At 48.9% G+C, this 23,630-nt stretch overlaps 1 protein-coding gene across 1 annotated transcript; it reads right to left on the reverse strand.

Moving 5' to 3' along the window:
* Positions 1–907: 907 nt before the first annotated feature.
* On the reverse strand, positions 908–19,129 carry LOC128731313 (GTPase-activating protein). Its single transcript, XM_053824423.1, has 7 exons — positions 19,075–19,129; positions 6,882–8,926; positions 5,956–6,203; positions 5,324–5,329; positions 4,104–4,302; positions 1,632–1,786; positions 908–1,544 (listed from the first exon to the last, which is right to left on the reverse strand). Exons 1-7 carry the CDS (start codon positions 19,127–19,129, stop codon positions 908–910), a joined length of 3,345 nt encoding a protein of 1,114 aa, XP_053680398.1.
* Between the last annotated feature and the right edge of the window lie 4,501 nt (positions 19,130–23,630).

Raw genomic sequence — 23,630 nt, forward strand, 5'->3', positions numbered from 1 at the left:
TCGTTGAGAGTTGAGGCAGAATCGCTCGTTTGTGTGTGTCGGAACGGAGTCGATCGTGTGTCACCGACGGTTTCCGTTGTAAAAAAAAACAATTAAAACAAAAACTATTTTACAATTTACCTGTCGATCAGGGGACTACATGTAAACGGAATTGTATCTAGTCTTAACAAATCGTTTCCTAAGTTAGCCGTTTCTGGTAGGTTTCTGCAGTGGAATGGTTTTCAGATTGGAAGAGTTCACATGATATTGACACGATCGGGTAATGTGTAGAGAGCTAGAGGTCAGTTGCCGACAGATTGCGGTTGCAACGTACAGATCTGGCAGCAGCTCAGTTCCCTTCACAAGCTGTGAGAGGCTTATGCTTTAGCAGTTGCCCTTCTGCGCCGTTTAGTATCGTAATTCGATCGGGAAAAAGCTACGGCCGGAACCGTAGCATCCCATAGCCGTTGCTGTAAGCGCTGTGGCTTGTTTGCGCTTCGTCCACCAACGGGAGCAAGTAGTGCTAAATGTACAACATTTGTACGCGATTCCCTAAACTCAACCGCGACCTCGTCTAGCGTCGGTCAAATATTGATAACGAGAAAATGATTTACAATTTGTCTCGAATGCTCGACATTTGGTGCTGCTTAATGCTGATCGTTTCCGTGTGCAGCTGCTCCTCATCGAAAGCAACACTGATCACCGATGATTAAGGCAAGAGGTGTTGTTTTTTTTTCGAACGCGGGATCAGCCGTGTAAAAAAAACACAATACGAATACTAAACCGTCGATGGATAAAAATAAATAAATTAAACTTTCTCCTTATGCGATTGATACCAAAACGGAAATCAGCCCGTGGTGATTGTCTCGCGCTCCACGTCGTCGAGTGGTGCGAGCAGCATGCGCCAGATGGCTCCACTACCTGACCGCTAGCATTGCGTCAGGGGATCTCCACCCTCCGTGCCACGCATTAACAGGCTCCGATGGGGGAAAAAATGTGGCAAGCTGGCATCGGCATAATGCTGCGTGGACACACTGATGGACGCCGAACCACCGGTTCCACCGTTGTTGAGCGATGGACCACTTCCAGGGCCCACAATCCCAACGGTGTTGTTGCTGCTGTTCGACAGGCAGGACGAGTTGGCCGATGACGATCCGTTCAGCGTACCACCGGATGCAGCGGCGGCATTAGCTGCCGCCATGACAGCGGCCGTGAAGCCGGATCGAGGCATGTGCAGGTAATTATCGTCCCCAATCGGGGCCTGCCGGCTTCCATACTTCAGATCACGCGCCAACATGGACTTGTACTTCCGGTGGATCTGATCGAGCGTGCACGCAATTTCGTTCAGCTTTTTGATCGTTTTCCGGGCAGCCATTGGGTCTTCACAAGCCGTACCGTTTAGCGCCGGATCCAGCACCTCCAGGCTGGTGATGTTGGCAAAGATCAACGAGTGGAGCCGTTGTAGATCACGTGCCGGATCCAGAGCCGTTGCGAGTTCCATTTGCATGGGACTGGATGAGGATACGGGCGTACATCCTTGCGCGTACTGATCACTTTCATTGCAGCTGGAAAATGTAACGAGGAGAGCATTAGAAAAAATTGTCGGCATTGTCGTGGAAGAACGAACAACGAGGAAAGCATTCCGTACTCACCATGTCCACACGCTGTTGATGTACGCTCGTGGATGGAAGTTCACGAGGCGGGCCTTGTTGCTCTGGCAGATCTTACTAAGCAGATCGATCCATTCTTTCTCCTCCACACAGTTTGCCGTTTGTACGTAGAGAGGTCGCTGATCTTTTTTGATGATCTACAATGAAGGTGCACAATCGAGAAAAAAAAGGAAAAACACATATAAAACTGTTACAACTACATGTTACTCCTTTTGAAAGCGAATCTCCGCACATCCAAAGGAATTCCAGTTCAGTGACCCAATTTTCAACTGGACTCTTGCTGCATGTAAGGGAGGTGCGTTCCATATAGATCCATATCCGGTAGCTTCACCGAATGCAGCTCCCTCAAAGGAGAAAAGCAAGATGGGTATTGTCCCTCAAACACACCATCGTCTCCATTTTAATTAGTCACTGCTAGCGCCATGCTACCCGTTTGGTGATCGTGAACACTAACCAAACGGTACGAGCCGGCGTCATCATCCGACAAACGGAGGAGAGCTGTGATCGGAATATGCAATCTGCTCCTTTTTAATCGCCGACATTAGCATATTAACACAGGTCGGATCGATCGTGCCGTTGAGAATATACTGCGATGCATCACGATGCAATTTGTCATAAAAGGCACTTCACCAAAATGGGATCGGTGCGGGCTGGCCGAGTTTGACTTAATGAAGCGTCGCGGGCACAACTTAACATTCAGTGGAATACTAAATGCTACGAGTCTCAACGAGTCGTCAAAGTAAATGGCCATGCACACCCAATCCGAACGGGTTCCGATACACACCCAATGTGAATGTGCTTATTGTTTGCGTGTGTTGATACTAATGGACTCCCTTCAGTTTCCTTGCACATCCTTGAGCGACCTCGGCAGGGAAGGAACCACACGTCCAATTCCATGAATGGATGGCGCACTTTATTTTTTTCTTTCCTCCCAGACGGTGCGATGAACTCTTTCTCTCTCTCTCTCTCTCTCTCTCTCTCTGAAAGTCCACCCCACTCCTATAGGTATTTTTTTTGTCTCTCCTATGAATGAAGTGTCATGTCATTTCATTCGCTGCGACCGAAACGAAAAAAGGCGCAAGCGAGAACGACAACCAGAGCAAAGGGAACACATTCATGAATGGGAAAACATTTTCCCAGCGCGTCGTATCTATCATGGCGCCTGCGCGCAACTTGCCACTATCGGTTGGGCTCTCTTTCTCTGTCTGGTGTGGGTGGCCAAGCAACATTATAATGGAAAACCCTCGCATCCCACCCCAAGCGCTCGATTAGTTGGGCTCCCAGTACCGGCGTAAAATATGGAATGGCCCCAATTCCAGTCCGAGGGGGCGTACAGTGGCGAAGTTGAAGAGAAGATCACTCGGACACGCGACACCGTGTGGCCCACCAACTCCCGCGCATTTCAATGCAGGGAGGGGTGGTGGGTGGACAGTCAACCAGCGTGTGCCTATGGGAAATCATAAAAAGGGAAACCTGCTTCCAAGCGCCATCAATGGCAGCGAGGGAGAAGACCGACAATGTGTCGCTTTTCTTGGACGCCGTAATTTACCGGCGGCTCCTTCGCGGCTCATTCAATTGTTTTCTCAAAACTCCATTGTTAATCTCATTTCCTGCGTGTCCCCACCACCTCGCAAGTCACTACACTGCGCGCGTTGGGTCACTCCACTCTGCGTCTGTGCGTTTTAACATCCATTTCAACATCGTTGCATGTTTGCATGCGCACCCACCCACCTTCGCGCGGGTTCATATGGGCTTCAATGTTGGTGGAGGCGATGCCAAATTCCTTTATGCCATTCATGCGTCTTCATTCTTATGCTGGGCGGCCACAAACTGGGCCAGCATATGGGAGTCGAAGAAGAAAAGCGCGCCCAACCAAACCTCCCCCCAGTTGTGATGCTTTTTTGCTGCTACTTTCCCACAATTATGTTTCTTTTTTGTTTTGTTTCCCCACCCTCCCGGCAAACAGATAATGCGTGCGGTGGTTTTTTTTCACCACGTAAAACCAGCATGCCATTCAAAACGTATCCACAGCGTGTACGGCGTTGTGGTGAAGAAAGGAGAAATAGTTTCTTCTTTCGAAATCAGCACATAAAAAGCCCACACACATCTGCCGCACATCGCATCGCATATGGGGGGATGGAAAAAGAAGAAAAGGGTGCGATTCCGTACGCAAAAGAAATGCAACCGGGTTCGGTTTGCAATGTGGCCCATTGGCCCACTGTTTGGCTGCTGTAAGCCAGCCCGCGAAGAGCCTTTGTAGGCGCGTTTCTTTGTGTGGGTGTTGGGGCGTACAATTAAACGCAGCCGTAATGAAAAATGACGTTTAGAAAACGCAACATATTGAGAAAGGAAATTAACGAGTACTAGGGCGCTTGTCGAGAACTCGACAACCGTTCTCAGAAGTGGCACATTTTTTCGGGTAGGTAGCCGTAATGTTGGCACAAGCATACATACCTGAAAGATGTTCTGCATCTTGAAGCTCCGTTCGTTGAGCCGCTCGACGGCCAGTATGTCCGCCAACGGTATATCACAGATGGGTCGTTTTCCCTTGGCCTTTGCGTAGCTCAGCGATTGCGTAGTTAACCGGAAGTACCGCTGCTTGAAGTTTCGCCTGCCGAACCGTTTCCGTCCTTGGGCACGTTTTGTCATCATCCTATCGGAACGGGAGGCACACACGCACATACGGTGGTTTGCAAGCAATGCCGATACGAGGAGAAACACGAAAGAAAATTACACACGTGAGTGAGTTTTCACAACGCCAGCAGCAGCTTTGATTTCGCATATCGAAGGAAACACAAAATGAAACAAAGAAAACAACAACAACCAGGCTAATGCTAGGAGAAGGGCCTTAAGCACAAAAACCCAAACCGATCCGAGAACGAACAAAAAGAAAGAACGCAAATAAAAGGGAAGGGGAGAAGAAAAAAACACATTCTCAGATACACACAATGCTGGGGGTGGGGTAGTCGTAGAGTTGGGTAAGATTCTATTGTGCCGCCATGTGCAATCACCTATGAAGCGCTAAGGTCTGAGATAATTGCCGCGCACTGATAGCAAGCAAAGGGCACGAATGAATCGCGCTCTCCTTGTGAGGAGCATTACAATAAGGGGAGTAGGAAGAAGGGTGGCGTGGGTGGGTTTTGATTGTCACCCAGCTTTTGGGTGGGTGGGGAGATGCCTTGCCCAATTGGTTGCAGACGGATGAGCAAGAACAATACACCCCCCGAAAGGTATCCTCGCTCATTGTTGGTGATTGCAGCATTGTGTCGTAGTTAGCAGTGACAATAATAATAATAATAATAATGATTAATCTTTATGGTCGGAAATGATAAAAACAAGACCCTTTCGACTAATGCTGATCTCAACATTGGCCCTGTTCGGGAGATGGGCACACGCACACAGGCACACACACATACACACGAACAACAGGTTCTACAACAAAGCTTAATGTTTGTCAAACGTCTACTTTTTTAGCATCTCGAAATAAAAAATGGTTTAAAGAAAAAAACACCATGGCAAAATAAAACTGGTATGTACGAAAAAAAAACAAGGAAACGAGAAACAAAAGGGCAAAACACAACGTGGTCAAAGAGCAACTAGCAAACAGAAGAACGGGTTTTAACAAAACATTACCAATCTAAACGAGTGTACAGACTTACTTCAACCAAACTTACCATTCTCTTCCGGAAGGACGTATAGAAACATGCCCATCGGAATAGTGATAGAAGGGATGCGTGTAGATTCCCCCCATACACGCACACGCACGCACACACACACACGCACATATACCAGCGGGCGTAGATGCAATTTTGGTTCATTAATGTTTCATAGAAATTGTTCATGCCGAAATCGTTCGCGAACCCAATTGATCGATCGACCCAATTTGGCGGCGCACGTTTTGTGGTGTGTGACAGACGGTGGTGATAGGAAAGATACAGGTGCGGAAGAAGAAACATAGAATAAAATAGAGATACATAAACCACGGAAGTAGAAGTGAAAGAGCACGTGAATTTCAATAGAGCTGACTGGTGGGAGAAACCATCGAACGAGCTTTGGACAGCAAGAATGGGTTGAAGAAGGTGAAAGGATCTGCTTTTTTTTCTTCCCGCGTTCCGATTACAGCACAATCAAATTTAGTACCACGCATCATGGCATTATGGCGAAAGCATCCGAGGCACATGGCCACCAAGATGTTCAAGCCAAAGGGAAAAGACAGCAAAACCCCACAACGAACAACACGACACGAGTGAGAGGCCTCCAGGATAATGGCTCACTATTGCTTCGAAATCTCGCGAGGACTACTTACCCTTCCTTCAGCACCACCGGTTCCAGCATGCTCGACTGCCCTTCGCTGGCGTTGGCCACCCCTACGGTTGATATCACCTCGAGGAAGTGCTTGATCGCCTCGACGTGCTGTTCCGTGCAAAACTTCTTATACAGCTGCTCGGTGTACTTCTCTTTGCACGGTTGCTGTGCCGAGCGCGAACTGACCAGGTTACCCATCGATTGGATTGTTTTCGAGATCAGCGTCAAGGTACGCGTAGTTTGTTCGTCCTGCAAGCGAGGTTGAAAAGAAGAAGAAAAACAATCACAATCACCGAGAAAGAGCAACACCGACACGGAAGCCACGCGGGCAGAGCTGTTGAAGCCAAACGTGGCCGGCCAAACAACTGCCTGTCTGTCTGCCTGTAGAGGTGTTTACTTATCGCGAATCTTTCCCAGCTCGTGGCTTGTGCCTGGGCCTGTTGAGCATGTTTCATTCACAAACCGCAACCAAGGCATGACCCACCAACCAACGGTGGTCTTATCGGAACGGTTCCCTCCCCATGAATGGAGCGTTTGCCCAGTTGCGAACGGAATAAATGCAGTTGATAAGATAAGATTATTAATCCCTCGCCTTACCCAGCCTAACGGGCATCCCACCACGCGGCACTAGCAGGCTCAAAATAGCTCACGAATTATTCTACTTTTACCGTGCACGTCCGGCGAGTGATACTATTTTCGACACCTCAACCCATTCGCACAAACCCGTTTGCGAAATGTCAAACGATAACGACGCGTGTGCGTTGCCGGTGTTCATCTATCGATGGTAAAACCGATAACGGTGCCTAAATTTACGCTTATCGCACCCTGGGACGCGGGATTAGGAATTCTTTCAACCGGAAGTCAATTAACAGACAGCCTGCCGCAGCAACAACGACATGGCACATTCAGCAATGGGCAGATACTCACCACCGGTTCGGTTGTTAGATCGAACAGCTTCGGACCGAGGATGGCTGGGGCAAAGAAGCGCAGGAAGATGAACCCCGAGACGACCGAGTAGCGCACCTCCTTGTTCTGCGGGAAGTACTTGGCCGCGCACTCGCGTAGATTGTGAAAGATCTCGCACAGTATCGCCGGGCACTTGATCGCGCTCTTCGTGATCGCCTCGAACACCTTGCCGACGTAGTCCTGCAGGTTGTGCAGGTTGCCCTCGATCGCACCGACGTCCTTCACGCGCGTCGGGTCGATCTCGCACGGTTTCTTCTCGGCGAAGATCTCCTCCACGATGGGGCGCAGGGTCGCGTGCAGATAGTGCAACCCGGACAGCCGCATCGCCTCGTCCATCATCTTCGACACGAGCGTGTTCCCGCGGAAGATCGTCGTCGGGTCGGTGAGCTTCGAGATTTCGTGGTCGGCCAGCGCCTTTATCATCGGCGCGATGACGTTGGTGTGCGTGAACAGGCGCACCAGTGGTTGCGCCACTTCCGTCTTGTTGTGGCTGATCTCGCCCAGGATGTGCACCGCGCTGGCCGTGATCGGTTTCTGCTCGATCGACTGGATCAGCACATTGTACAGCTGGTCGTACGTCGCCAGCGGGAACACGTGGTCCGAGGTGTAGTTTAGCTTGAGCCTCAGCGAACCCAGCGAGCTATCGCAGGACAACCGCGTTCCGGGTGGTGTTGCACAGGTACGCATCGGTCGCGATTGGCTGGTGCGTGGCTGCAGGAAGTACCAGGCGCTCGGTTGGACCGCATTCTGCTGCTGCTTCCCCCGCAGCGGGAGTCGTATTTCACCCAAAAACACGTCATCGCCCATGCCCGGGCTGGCGTGCTTGAAGCTGACGACGACCTCACACAGATCCGCCCCACCGAGGGGCATCACCGTGTACATGTTGTTGCTGTCACTCTTCGACGAGTCACTCCCGCACGCATCGATGCACAGCTCGAAGCTGAACGTTTCGTCGAACGACGGGTTGATCGTCTTCTTGCGCACCTTCGTACGCTTCGAGATGATCTTTTTGTTCGAGTAATGCGCCACCACGATCGCGTACGGATCGCACAGTCCGTTTTTGCGTGCCAAATCCAGACACTCGGTCAGCTTGATCGTGATGCGACTGCTGCTAGTTCCGCTTCCCGCCAACAACCCACCGGTTCCGGTACCCAACCCATGCCCAAGCTCGCCATTGCCACCTCCGTTGCTGTACAGCGACAGTAGCAGGGGTGTTGCGTGGTTCGAGTCGAACAGCTTCAGCAGCGGGGACATTGGGCCACCTCCGGCATCCACCGACCCGCCGAGGAGTGTTGCGTGTGAGGTGGCACCCTTGGTGGGGTAAATTAACTTTAGATTTGTACTATTCACGGAACTGTTCAGCTGAACCGCCATGAGCGCGGTGTTGGACGTAGCATTCGGTGACGGACACGGCTGGTACGGGTGTAGGCCACTGTTCTCCTTCGACTCGCCAGCGTGATGTTGCAGATTGTTGTGCTGGTTGAGATGGTTTTGGTGGAGTAGCTGCTGCTGCTGCTGTTGGTGCTGATGTTGCTGATGTTGCTGGTGCTGCTGCAAGCGGGAGAGCGTGGTCGGTTGGGTAAGGTAGCGATAGTCCTCAAACTCGGACGTGTGCTGCTTCAGGTTGCCCACGCCATCGTCAATGTTGATCAGCAGATGCGCCATACCCTGCACCTCCGAGTCTTCGTCAACCGGACGCAACGGAAACCAGTGATCCTTGTGGTTGTACTGGTGCAGATCCTCACGCCGGATCGCAATCTTGCCGTACGGTTTGTCCTGCTTCAGGTGCCGATCGCGATCCCACACATACACCGACAGATACCGGAACTGGCGCGGTATCTCGAACTGGTACTCCTCGCCGAAAAACGGCGAAAGTGTCCGCTCGATCGTCGGTGTTCGGCAGATTTCCTCCTGATCAAGCGCGATCGTGCAGTAGACATCTCGGTTTTCCTTCGACGACCCGGTTCCACCATTGCTGCTGCGTCCCACAAGACTTTTCGCTTCACCTGCGCGGGAGAAAAAAAGAAAATACCAAAATCGGTTAATGCCTGCGACACAAGCCTTAGCCGGGGGCTTTTCGAGAGCCATAAGAGCCCTTTTCACCTCTGCAAGGACATTCAAACGACATTGACACTGGTGTAAGGGAACAAAAACGTCGCTGATATTCTCCCATCACAGACCGACCGACCTCCCCCCAGGCCAATTTCCCTGCCATCAAGCGCAACAGAGACAGCTAGCGACACGCGGGACTTGAATGCGGATATGGGAAAATGATAAGACTGCGCTCGTTCGTAGCACGCGACTTTGGTTCCGCCAGACCCACAGGCGACGCCGTCTCATCGTGGAGTCGCGCGTTTGTCGGAAATCGCGAAACGATGTGATGTCATTTTCCACCCCCTCCGGCACATGTGTGTGATCGTGTGCGTTGGTGTGCGAAACGACGCGACCGCTTATATCTCTCGCTCGTCAACCAAACCCCTGCCAAAGGTTCAGAGAATGGTCCGATGGACCCCGTTTGTTCGTGTTTTATGGGGTGGTGGGCGCTTTTGCTTCTCCACTAGCGCCCGCGCCTGTGTGTGTGTTTGTGTGTGACGTTCCTGTTTCCGTTTCGAGCGCGATTCGAATGAATCACCACCACCTCTGCGTCTCTGCGATCGTTTCGCCTTGGAACGTTGGAAAAACCTTGAAGTGAACTTCGAATCGACTGCTCGGTTGGTTTGGCTCCCTCGAGAGAGGCCACTCCTGCACTACCACACTGCCCACTGGCAGGCAAAAAGGGCTTCAACGAGCATTCGCATTCGAATTACCTCGTGGCATGCAAATTCCCAACGCCACGCAGCGCGAATGCCCTTTCCTGTGGGCTGATTCGTGGATTGATTGATAAATGAACGCCAGTGTCGCTTCATTCGGGTTGTGAATGAAATTGGCCCTTCAGCGGTGGCTACATGATGGTGTGAGGGTATATTTTCTGCGCATGTCACCAGATGGCTTTTACCTCTCGGGCCCTGGTCCTGGTTCTCCCAAGTGGCCGGACAAATTGCGGATACACCCGACCGTTTGATGGCAAAAGTGACACACACATCTGTGGCTGCGATTGACAATAATTGTCAATAAATGAAGCCATCGGGCAGGAGAAAACGACTCGGAATTCACCCATTCCAGAGCCCAGAGAGCACCCACGCATTCTCGAGACAATGACAACAGAAACGAGCCAACCGTTTGCTTCAAGCCATGCTCACCAAAGCTCCCATTCAGCTGTCAACATTAATCCCCATTCATAATGCTGCCGTTCGCCCACGTGTTGGTTCGATCGATTTTGGGGGGAGGGATGGATTTGAAGTGTCTCCTCTCGCGGTGTGTAATCGGATGCTCCCGTTTCTTCGCTTCGATTGCAAAAGCATGTCCTTGGACCACACTAGTGGAATGAAGTGTCAGTGCATTTTGGGCTCCCTCTTTCGTTGGCGATAGTTAAATTTATTCCTGTGACGATTGGAGCCCTAAAAGGACGTCTGAAACCCTCGAAATCTTTGCCACCTAAACAAGCATAATCACACCGTGTTTCGATGGGAGGACTTTTCCAATGCGATTGACACGCCTGGTGCCATTTCGCTTTGAAGCAGCAGCTGGTTCCAACACCGACGACGAATCGCGAGAGATCGAACCTTCCGTGACCTTGCATTTCGTTCACACAGGCGCTCTCTCTGGTTGCGCAAAACACCCAGGCGGCAGCAAGAAAAGGCAAAAAAAATCACCTCCCAAAAAGCAAAAAGAAGAAAAAAAATCAACCTCCCACTGAACCCCACAGATGGGGTGGTGGTGGGTTTGTTGTGTTGTGTTGTCTTGCTCTCCATTCATTTAACTGTAATCGAAGACGCGCGTGAGCAGAAGAAGAAAAAGAGCAAGAGAAGAATGAAAAAAAAAACGAAGAAGCAACGTAAACCTCGTGCCATTGTACGGGCGAGGCCAAATGTCGGGTGTAACGTGAAGCGCCATCTTTCGGTGTGGCGTGTGGCGAGCAAATTGTAGAGCAAAAAATGGAATGTGGAAATTGAATTTACGGCCTCTATCGCAAGAAGGCACTTTAAATCCAAATATTAACCAACATCAATCCCTCGCTTTCGATGCGATGGTGTTTGAGTGGGGATGGAGATTCCACACATCCACGCACACACACACAAACGGAGGGGCGAGTTTGGTGAATGAAACTCATTAACAGGCACATGGTGAGCTGCTGCTGCCACGGCCAAAATCAACCCCATTTCCCCTTACACCAAAGGGGTTATTTAAATAGCACAACCAACTCGCCACTTTACACCAGTGGGGAGTGGGAGGGGGGAGGGGAGGAGTCTAGTTCCGTGTCATTTCCGCATCCCGTCAGCCCCCCCCCCCTCGGCTCCTTTAAAACAGACCAACGGGGAACGTCTTGACCGCGAACGAGCAAACAGCAGACGGGCTTATCGGACCGGAAGTGATGAATTACACAGAGTGCCATGATCACCACCACAGTGTGCATTATCGCCACATACGTACGCGGTACACCAACACCAGAGCGTACGCGGGTGCTCTCACTAAACGAGTGCAGGCTAAAGTACGCGACGCCGGTCACACTAAAAAAACGGGGAAAAAATATATATACCCACTAATCAAGATGATGCAACGTGTTGATGCACGTTTGTTGCAGGGGGGAGATTTTGTTTTCTTTTCCTTTTTTTTTGTCTGACCCAATAGGGGCAATCGTTTTTTTTTTCCTCACGCATTGGCGTTATTGGCGAATAGCTCATCCGGGCGCCGGAAGTGGAATTCCTTACCGAGTTGGAAGGAAGACATCTAACGCTCACAACGGCTGGCTTCGAGAAAACACACACACGCGCGCGCGAGTTTGTTCCGATGAGCTAATCGGAAGTCTAGCCAACCCAACCCAACCATGAGCCCGATGTGACACACCGTGGGACAAACCGTTCCGAAAGAAATGGAAAAATAAAAAATAAAGGAAACCAATGCGGTCTCGAGAGACACACCATGCAGGAGGCGACATTCATTAAGGAATATTTAAACCAGGAGCGGCTTGTCGGTATGTCTGTGTGTGTATGTGTGCAGCAGACGACTGAAGAAAATGCCGCCGATTGTGTATCAAATTACGACAAGCAGCAACAGCGATGTGTCGGCGGCTTCGGCTTCCTGTCCCTTGCGACGTTGTAGTTGTTGGGCTAAGGAATTGTGTGTGTTTTTTTGTTGTTCTTCTCTACTCGGCTTCTCTACTTCTCCGTTCATTACATGTTCAACTTACGCTCGGTGCCTCTTCTCTCCGTGGCCACGTCACGCACGAAGCCCCGTGAAGGTTTTCGTTCCGGATGGTTGGGTTTTTTTTTTAATTTTCCGATTGCCACGGTTGGAACGAAACCGTACCCAACAAACCGAACACACGAAAGTCATTAGGAAATGGTTATCTGGGGTGGTTGGGATTCTGTAACAGGACCAACGCGCTGCTTTGGCCACCGCATGAAAGGACCCGGCAGGCTCGCAGGATGGAGAAAAAGGACGCTTTTTCCAACACGCCCGATCGTGGAATGGGCGCGATTTACATGCCACATGTTTTCTCTCTGCTTAACCCAGCTGATTCGTGGTGCAGTTGGTAAATAAAAACGCCACCCGTTACACCACACTCATTGGAAAATTAATAAACCACCCGCTAATGAGCGCCTTTTAAAACGCGATTCAAAACACCTAGCATTTCCCCCGTAGAGCTTATTCTCGTACTCGCCCCGTCGGTAGGGTTGGTCACGTTTGTGTGGTGGTTTGGTAGCGATAAATGGATGTACAAAATTATCATGTTCACGTTATGAACCCCACGCTCGATCGCTAGCTGCGACACCGGAAGTAACGCCGTTTCCTTGTGGCGCCTTCGTGTGCTGCATATGTGCGTGTGCATTTTATTCCCTGCGTTCGTTGGAATGTTGACCACGGAATGGACTGACCCGTAAATCTGCATTAAATCACGTCCGAAAAGACTAAAGAACCCTTTACTGAACGTGGTGGTGTGAGGAGTTTTTTTTAAATGTAGAATTTTTATGTGTCCTTTTTTTGCTGAGTTGTGCACAACCGTTTGTGCAAGATAAATTGTTTACAGAAAACGAATCTAACAGTTGGTAGAATTTCGCAGAAACACCGTTGGGGCAATTTCTCCGAATTTTGCAACATTTTGTTGGCATACAAAGTTGCCGCAGAAAAAACAGAGCCTAACACGCACTTATGAGGCGTGAGATAACGAAGATAAAGCATAACACGCGCTAGAACACGATACGAAAATGCTGCTTGGGCCGTGGAAGTGTCCGTCACTAGAACTTTTTCCCAGAATTAGCCCCGAACTGAGCAAATTTCGCATTACGCTCCTCTTCCTTGGGGACTTCTTTCTACAAGGAATCGTGTGCAGAACCGCCAAAGGGCACACACCCAACCGGGATCAGGGGTATGTGTGGTGTCTCCTGGCGAGCGCCAAGCACATGGGAGATAAAGTAATTTCCTGACCGATAAGTGGCGCACAGCGCAAAAGGAGGGAACGTCCCGTCGCGCTTCCATCTACTTTGCTGCTCCTCCTCCATCGGTGGCATTATCAACCCACGTTTGTATCAGCAACACTTCCGGTCGCTTGGTTAATATTGGTGATTTTTTTGTTGCTGTTGTCGCGTTGAGAGATGGAGTTACGCCTCCGGTTGATCGCAACAGCACCGGAAATGACACGTCGTTTGCGTTATGACCTACAAGAGAAGAAGCCACCCCGGTGTTCGGTGGAATGTCCGAGGGAGGCTATCTCAAGCAGTTTTCCCAACTCTCTGCGTGCCCTTTTTTGGCGACACGCATGTGGCGCAACCACATTCGAACAAAGTCGAAGACACCATCGATGAAACAATGCCCACACGTTGGTTGGGGATTGGGGAAAAAATAAAAAAAAGCACACACACACACACACACGCGCTTGGCTGCGCAGGTGTGACTTGCGTTTAATCCCGACCGAGAAAGAGCCCTTTTTGAAGGCAGCCTCCCTCTTATCGATCGAAGGGTTGGGCACGCGGGTTTTTTTTTCTTTCCCCGTTACGCTTTACGCGTGGTTCCAATTTCCAACTTGCTATTGCCTTCGCGAGACTCGCTTCCGGTGGTTTGAGTGCGTGTGTGTGTCTTTTTTTTTTGCGTAACATAAGATCAGTTCCAGCGGCCACGCGGTTCCAACCGCGTTCGAAGCAAAGCCACTCGATCACGGAGGCGTTGGAGCAGAAAAAACACAGCCAATCATCTCCTAATAAACCCTCGCGCTACGTGACATTCCGTGGGCCGTCGTCAAACCCGCCACAACGACGACGATGACGATGACGATGAGGACGAGGGTTGATAGCAGCGATGATCATGATCGCGATCCTCATGTGATGCTCGATGATCACCGCCTGCCTGTCGCAGTTGTCACCTCCAACTTCAATTAACCGTTACGAAACCGTACCGATGTTCCACATCAAGACCCAGACATTGTTTTGCCCGTTCACACACACGCCGAGGCTTTCCAGAGGAGCCTTTGGAGCATTGCCGGGTTGATCCGGAACATGCGTCCAGCTCAAAGTGTGGGAGAAAGCGATCAGGTTGGAGGCGGAATGGTATAAGCGACTGGACCCTGGTGTGATGACCCAACGTGGTCCCAAGATCGATCTCCTTTAAGAGTAACACACATTTAGCAGCTTGATCGAGTGTGGTGCCCTTCTCGGATGATGATGACGATGATGCCTTCGCCGTCACTGATGATGATGATGGAAATCGATGGGTCTTTGGGTGGAAACTTTCGAAAAATTGAAAGTTTCTTCTGCGGGCGTTGTTCATCCGTGGGACGTGGGGGATATATACTTGCCCGTCGTTGTGGTTTTTAGGGGTTTCCGAACATGCCGCGATGGTGAGCAACCCACAACGAAAGTGAAACACAACATGGATTTTTCTGGCAGCAACACGGTGATAATCCTGCATCCGTTTTTGCCGAGACAAAACACACTCACAAGCTGAGACAAAAAGTCACTCAAAGCACTAAAGGCAGGTTTAAAGGGGGCAGGGATAATGTTGCAAAAGCTGGGCAATCTGAGGCAACCTGAGACCTCGCTTTTGTGACAACCCACACACCACCGTTTGCGCATTGAGCGCGTTTTATTAATTTGCATTCGCTCCACAAGCGACCGGATATTTGCGGCCTTTTGATTAGTTTTCCACCACGTGGGCTCAAACGCAACACGCCAACGACACCTGGCCATTGCGGTTATTGCAAATTACCGGAGGCGGAAAATGGGCAGAACTTGAGGGTTCAAGCAAGTGGCGAAAGAACGCCGTTAAACCTGCGCAAAGATCGCTATCACATGCGTCCTACACGCACTTCCATCGGAAGGCCCCCGTTTCAGGCTCTCGTGGGCATGTGCTAATTAATCCATTAAAGGTAAGGCACGTACTTCTGGTTCCGGAGTGGGCCTGCCATCGCCAAACTCGATACGATACCGAAGCAACCGCAGGGGTGGGAAAACTGCAAAGCAATGAGAAGGGGGTGGGCAGAAAACCAGCAGAAGAAAAAAAAACAGAAGGCTCCTTTGGATTCAGGTCACCTGGAAAAGGGTACTGTTAATGTGCGCCAATACAGTGCTCACCCAATTTAGGCGCAATGTGAGCAATGTTTGAGCCCGTTACCGGAGGAGCCAGCAGGATTATTGAGGCTTCGAAAGTACAATAAAATCCGAAGGGCAATAAAATTCGCATTTACCGACCCCCGACCGTTGGGTGATTTTTATTTTATTTTAGCGAACCATTCGAGAAGGTTCCTCTCTCGCAAGTTCCTTTTTTGCAATTCGAATTATATCCGCAATAATTTTACACCTTGCGGCGGCACACCTCTGGTCAAAAACAGTGGCCTCCATCCATCCATCCAGCAGCAGAGACGTGGTCTTTGTGTGGCGTGAGCATTTTTGCTACCAATTCCAGTCATCGATCGGTTCATTTTGCTGCCCATTTGTTACACCTTTCTCGTGTCCGTCGATGGCTTTAAAACCCTTAAAAAGCACGTTAGCCACACCACACGGCAGATGCATCTTTCTTTGTGTCGTGCTCAAGCCGCTCCATGCATTGGCATCATAGGTTTTATGATGAATCACCAGCACAATCCCGATACGGCGTGCGTCGACTTCACGATGGTGATTTTTGTGCGTTGGCCGTTTGGTTCGCCTTCTTGGCAGGGACAAAAACGCGACTTTAAGTCGACTAATCGTGCGTTGGCGGCGTTTGCATGAGTCAGTTCTTTGAGTCGTATTTTCGTCTCCCAATCGTGAAATTCTGGAAGTTCAACCAAACCGTGATCTGACGCGATGTGAGCCTTTCAGCAGCAGCATTTTATCATCTTCGAGCTCGAATGTTCGAGCTCGGATTAGAACCTCATTAACGCCCGGTTGAACGGTCTAGTTCGTCGAGTAGTTGCAGAAACATTTCGCCTTCGTTATCTTTCAACCAAAGGCAACTTCTTCAGGGGGTTTTCCCACAGCTCGCACGTGTCTCAAGACGTTTTAAACGCTTAAAATAGAACGGTTTAAAATTGAGTCAATGTCATTCACTCTAGCAGAGCTTGCAAAACTGGTGTTTCAACAAAAGCGAACTGTTCCAACCAAACCATCGCCGGTGAAAACCAACATTGCACACGGAAACAGTCCCCTCCAGCTTCCGGTGCTCGTCGATGCACTTAAATGCACTTTTCGCTTGGGTAAATTTCACTCCACCGGTCAACGGTGTTGACGTCAACAAAACCAACCTCCCCTTTGGTGGCACGAATCAGCGTCATTCATCAACGCCAATTAACATCTTTCGCACCAATTTGCCACTTTCTATTTCATTCGGATTAATTATGAACTTCCCCTACTCCCTCACCCCGCTGTTCAACGCTTTACTGTACACACTGACCACGGCGGGAAATTCGCCCGGACCCCATAGAACACACCCTTTACGACGGAAAGTGAGAATGGGAAAACCAGCCTTCGTCTTCGGGTCGGGTTGGTCAGTGCGTTTGTCACATTGGGGTTTCGGGGAGCGCTTTCCCCTTGAATTTCCCTTAGCCGATTTCGTTCGTTGTTTCGCTTTCATGTTTAGCCCGGGTGGGAAAGTTGTGGCGATGGGCCGAGTTTTCCACCGGGCGTTTGTGGTCGGTTACAAACAAAAAAATAAATGAAAAACGGACATTACCTCCGCGGGCGGTTCAAGATTACACTGTCTCGCCCCTCGCTTTTACACAGGCGCGGGTTTTTTTTTACACAGACAACGCAACCGAACGAACGGTCGCTGCTAATTGGATTCAGATTTCTCACTTTCAGTGCCGCGCGACCAACGCAGAGACACGGCGCAGAGATGAGCATTTTCTTTTCACAGCCTACTCCGAGTCGCCGTAGAGTGAAGAGTGTGTTGGAAAAGCAACCATGGCAATTGTTGGCTTGAGATGAAAATTTACTAGCCCAGTTGCAGGAAAGCCGAGCGGGGTTTCCTGAGAAATCACGCTCATGGGAAATGGCCCCAAAATCGAGCCATACCATTGTGCATTGTGCAGCTTTTCCAGCCCCCATGTAAGCAGCTCACTAGCCCGCGCATGTTTTCCCCGTTTGAGCCTGTTTTGGGAGTGAAAGTAAAACATTTGCTTCACCACAGGATCGACCACGAAGTGCGACCGGTTGTCATGACGACACAAGACGGGCCCTTCGGAAACCGCAACCGGAAAGTAAGAGTCCCTCTCTTTGAGCTCATCCGGGGAGAAGCGTTATTTTTTTTTGTTCCCACTTCCGGTCGGTTTGCTGGTCGGTTTCAGCTGTCCTGCGGGATGCTTCCCACGGTCATTCGAGCCGGAAATCGCACCACCACCTGGCTCCACTTGATCCTTGATTTATTTAGTGCTTTTTTGTTGTCGTTACTTTTGCGGTTTTTTTTTTGTCTCCCCTATTGCAGCACCTGCCCATCCGGGCCCTTTAGGTACGTTCATTGAAGAGTTCACACACTCACGAAGCGGCTGCAACGTGCCAGTAGGACTTCACCCGCGAATAAGCCACTTGGTGGAGCGTTTTAGGTACCAGATGGTACGCTTTATCTGGGAGTTGGGTCGTATTTTGAAACGTGCTTGCGAGACGAGAAACAGAAAAAAACGCCATCCTTCTGTTGACATATTCAAATCCACTCGGCCGCTGCTAACTCAATTCGCTCAGCTCACGGGAAATCGGCCCTGCGCGATTGCCCTTCCCTTCCCACTCTCTTCGTGACCACCACATCCTCTCTCCTCCGCCCTCGTCCGTGCTCGCCACTGCTGGAGGCATCATCTCGCCTCTATTCAGCCTACACGCGTGCTTCCATTCATACACCAACACACACTCACGCGCACACACGCACACACACACGCGCGCTCGAATGGATCGCAGAGAAAAAAAAGGGCGAAACGGGAACGCTACTCTCTCTCTCTCTCTCTCTCTCGCTCACTCTCTCTTTCTCGCACTTCACATCCGCCAGCGACTCAGCCTGCTCTATTCAACCGTGCACGGCTCACGGCACATCAGCTTCATTCATATTTGCCTTGATTTGACCTGTGTACAATGCTCGCTCGTTCGCTCGCTCGCTCTAACATTCTCTCTCTCTCTCTCACACACACGCGCGCACTCTGCTGGAGCTGTGCTTTTTTTTCTCTTTACTGTCACTGCGGTCGCAGCCATTCTTTTCTGACTTCCAATTTTGGGCAACGAAATGCGTACTACCAACGAGCAATCCACGGGCTGGTGCGGGTTTTAACGCTTCTATTCGAATCACTGATCGCGCAAAAAGAGGCAGAACTAATTTCCACTGCGTGTGCCAGGCACGAACCACTGTACGAAAAGCACTATCCGTTTTGTTTCCGCTCCAGCCAGCACACCGCCACTTCATCAACACTTTTCCCACACCGCCACACACACGCACTTTTCCACGCATCGCACGCACTACCCATCCCCGTCACGGATCCTGCGGCCGAGCCAAATTCGCTCTGGCCAGCACCACTTCCGGGCTCGGGCTGCTGCTGCTGGTGCTGCTGGGAGCCACCACTGGAGAAACTCCCGGTCGGGGAAGCGCGGCCGGAAATCAATCCACTTACCTATTTTGATCTTCAATTGCTCCTCGACACGAACTTTACGCGTGTCGTCAGCCATATTGAATCCATACTATCGCGGATGTCCACACGAGCGCGAGTTGGCTGCCGATGTGCTTATTGTTGGATGGTTTCCTCCTGCTGGATGCTGAGCTTGTTTCTTGCTTTTTCATGCGCTGTCTACTGCTGCGCGTTGCTGCTGTGTCACTTGTTGTGTTGCAAAGAGTTGAATGAAAAGTAGTCGAATAAAAAGAGTCGAGTAGCTGTCCCCGCTGCGTAAGACTGTGTGGTAGTTCGGTGCGTGATTCACCACCTTGGCCTCGCGCACTGACGTTTCACTGACAGCGCTCTTTGACGTTTATTGACCAGACCCAGTGAACGAGGCGGTTGCAGATGTACCGTGCCCAGGAAACCATCCGTGGTGGTATGGAGTGTATCGTGTCCTCGATCATACATCGATGCGTTCTCAATAAAAGGATGAAGAACTAAGACACCACAGCCAACCTGTAGCCGTTCAAAACAGCTTATCCAAGACATCTCGCTAGGGCGGGGAAATTATGCCGTTCTTTTTGTATAAATTTCGGACGAGCTCGATAGCTCAAAAAATGCTAAAAACCTAGTCTCTTGCAGACGTCCATAGGTTGTATAACATGTACATGTTATGTACAAGAGCTACATGTAGTTATCCAGATGTTTTTAAGCAGTATCGATACTTTTATCGTTGCAAAGACAACATACATTGGGCCTTTGCCACTAAAATAATATTTCATGTTTTAAACGAAGATACTAACTAGCATAAATAGAACTAAGGAATGTATCTCGGAAATTATAGCAATACGATTCTCAACATGCAAAAGATATGGTGAGAAATAATAAAAGATTTGTGAACGAAAGGGAAATAGAGAAAGAGAGAGAGGCTTACCTAACGAAAAAATGGCAGAGGTGCGAAAGAAATGGTTGAATACTTTTTTTCTTCGTTTCTATCGTTACGGTTAGAGCTTAAGCAGCTATTAACCAGGGCCTTTTACTACAAGGCTGCGTCGAATAACGATTGGAAATTGAGACGGGAATGTTTTTTAACAAATAGAAAATAGAAAGTAGAATGATGAATTTACCAATAAAAAAGTAAATAATTTCTAATCATTTTCTATAGAGTATATTTTACATAAGGCGCAGGTCTTGACTTGCCTTTTGATAAAATCAAAACAAAAATTACTATTTATGATATGTACATTGTTTTATCATTTTCTTAAAAACGATGATTGATGAATGATTTCTTTGCAAAATATCTACAAAATATCCTAGAGCGAATGATTGATGATTTTTAAACTGATCATATCTACAACACCTCCACCAGTAGGTAATTGTAAAATTTGTGAAATTGAAACTCGTTCTTTTATTATCAAATGACACCCAAAACGCAAGTTCTCTTTGTTAAAATACTGATCACAATATTTAAATTTAAGTTAATTAAAAATTTAACTCTAAGTTCGATATACATCAAGGTATTTAAACGTGAACATCATCACTACGCACTGACGAAAACAGCTCGAATAGACATAAGGCAATGGAAGGAAATAAAATAAAATACAATATGCTACATTTTTCCCACAATTTTCGGGTTAATTTTACCTTCTTTTGTATTTTTTATACATTTATTTATTCTACGTTACATTAAAATAAACAAGTATTTTCTGGCTACACCAATTTTTCAGTAAAAGTACGGAAAACAATAACTATTTATAAAGTTTAAAGTAGGAAAAAAGAAAAACTATTTAAAATAAATAATAATAACTTTTTACAATAACCGCATGCAGTAGTGAAGAGGCACCCTATGTATATTTGGATCGTGTATGATTTTCAGAAGTATGTTTGAGCCATGGAATGCATTTTTAGCATCGCTCTCGCACCCGCTCACGTTATTTCTCTCCCTCTCTCTCTCTCTCTCTCTCTCTCTCTCTCTCTTTTTCTGTTTATCTCTCTTTTGCTTTGCTTCTTCCAATGCATTTCAACGCACGAATAGCTCATTCACAATAACCATACACGTGTTCTTGATTAGCCCACAGACGCTGCTGACACAGTGAGATTCCAATGACTAGGTTGGATGAACTCTTCCAATTGATACCACCGCCTGGGGGTGTCTTCAAACATTCCACAGCCATCATCGGAATGGTGCTGGAAAACCCCAAAACACAATTGGCAATCGAAAACGAAAAGCAAAGACGCGACAAATGCGATAGCTTGCGTTTGGTACGTGTGCCTGATTCATTCATGCTAATCCATTCATAGCATTAAGCGAATGCTATGCTTCTCCGTTTCTTTCTCTGCCATCTTTCTCGCATCTCGCTTGCACAGTTTCGAGTTTGCGCAAGTGTGCATGCCCGCGTACGTGTGTCAGCTGTGTCCCGCATTCGGTTTCGCTTTTGTGAATGGAACGAACAATGACCGCACGTTTCCTTCCGTTTCTCGCCTGTGGGCCATTTTTCTTTCTCGGTTTCTCGTTCCCACCTTACTCGGATCATTGGGGCCCACGGGTTTTTTTTAATTGATAGCGGCACTGGTCCTCCAGTTCCAGCGATGACTGTTCAAAAATCATGTAGAAATGCATCCATTTTCATATGCTCTCGATTTACAGGTACCACTCAAATGTAACACAAACAATTGTTATAAATTCAGCTTTCAAAGCATTCATAGAATGGATAGCTTGGGGAATTAAATACGCCATAGCATGCCTTGTTAATGTGCTAATTGTGATACGGTCCGATGGGCGTTTTGGTGAACAAAAAGGCGCCTGCAATCGGCGGGAAATTGCACACATTTACAACGGATACATCGCGGGTAAAAAACGACGATCAGACGATCGGTTGCGCTCATGTTCGTCCCTTTTTTTCATTCCGTTTTTATTCCAAGCTTTAGCTCTAGCTTCTGCATCAGTAGAAGAGCATTCTAGGAGCATTTTTTCCCCTACGATCGGTTCATTTTTTTCATAGCCTCCTTTGGTCGCACAGCGCGGTGGAAGAAATAAGCGCATATGTTTCGCCTTTTATTCCCGCGCCTGGATGCAGTTATCATTCCTTCTGCACCGTGTATTCTGTTCCACCTTCTCGCTGTGGAGAACCGGACAAGCATTTCAGATGCCTTCCTTTTTTTTGTAAACTGCTGCTGGTGCTGTTGTTATTGTTGTGGCTGTGCGGGCCGAAGGGTACAGGCACTACTTCCGGACCCACGCGCACACGGGTACCCGTTTTCTGGTGTCATTCCCGGCCGATTTCCCACGCTTCGGATCGGTGGCACACTGGTGCAGCAAGCAACTGCATCTATGCACCCGCGTGCAAGCGTGCATCCGCCCGTGCGAGTGCGTACAGTACCGAAGGCGACGGAACGGCATTCAAATAAGTTTCCACACACCATGTTCGGATTCGAAGCGGATTTTCAGCCGGTTAAATAAATCGGTCCGTTGGTTCCAATGCAGACGGGGGGGACAACGAAACAAACAACTCGTTTTGGTAGTAAAAAAAGAAGAAAGGAATCGAAACAGCTAAGCACGGTCGATGGACCCAACGCAAATACGAACCGGTTGCGACAGCTGTCACACATTGGCAGGGACCCTTTTTCAGTTGTCCTTAAAATCGGAGGAAGCATACCACACGCGGGGAAAAGAGCCAGTATTTTGGTGCTTCTTTTTATCGAACCCGTGACGATGCCTAGAGCAAATCGATCAAATCGGGTCGTTGATCAGAAATAGAGGAGTGGCTGGACGCAACGACTTACAACACCTGGCGTGAGGAACGAATATAACGGCCAAAGGACCGCTCTTGCTGATCGAGTTACGGTTGACGCCTAAAAGATGCACACTCCCTTACTGTGTAAGGAGTCTACAAAACAAAAATCTGTATCGCGATTAAATCCTCGAAAAAAAAGGCAGGTGATAGAAAAGATTCACAGCTCTGGGAGTAAGGATCTGGGAGTAAAAGCGCTACATTGTAAGGATAAGAAATTATTAGTTTTTTATTCACTTTCAACCAACCTTGCGGTAAATGCCTCGTCATGCACCGATGCCCGAGTGGCTTACATCGAAGGTAACAGCCGAAGTAATGCACTTCCATCGTGTACAACAAGTGCAAGACGGCGCTAACAAGCTTTCCGGCCTCGCTACGTACGCGGTCGAAGAACAATCGAAAGCTCGCGAGAAAAGATGCAACAGCTGTGGTGGCTTTCGATTGAAATTTCAACCACCGATCGCGTATTTGTGCAACACGGCGCAAATGAAGCAATCAACGCACATCGTACCCACGCAAGAAAGTACGCAACAGGGCGTATACGCGAAATGAAACTACTTTTCGCAGCCAATCAACACCGGGTCAAATTGAGGGGGTACTTAAGGAGCAACAAAAGCAAGCTAATGATGGCTTCTTTCAGCATGGAGCTTGCAGAAGCCAACAAAAAAAGAGGCCTTACAGACGGGAGAAAAAGAAAGACATTCTACCCTGTGGCCATGGATACTCGTCTAATAAATCACAGTGAAATTTAATGGCATTTTTTACACCCTGTTAAATGCACTG

Source organism: Anopheles nili, chromosome 2, assembly GCF_943737925.1.
Source record: "Anopheles nili chromosome 2, idAnoNiliSN_F5_01, whole genome shotgun sequence".
Taxonomy (NCBI): Eukaryota; Metazoa; Arthropoda; class Insecta; order Diptera; family Culicidae; genus Anopheles; species Anopheles nili.

Coding starts and splice junctions, on each gene's coding strand:
- LOC128731313 (XM_053824423.1), bottom strand. CDS start 19,129: ATGGCTGACGACACGCGTAAAGTTCGTGTCGAGGAGCAATTGAAGATC. Junction 6,204..6,881: donor ATCTAACAACCGAACCGGTG/GTGAGTATCTGC, acceptor CCTCGCTTGCAG/GACGAACAAACTACGCGTAC. Junction 1,787..4,103: donor AGATGCAGAACATCTTTCAG/GTATGTATGCTT, acceptor CCTTCATTGTAG/ATCATCAAAAAAGATCAGCG.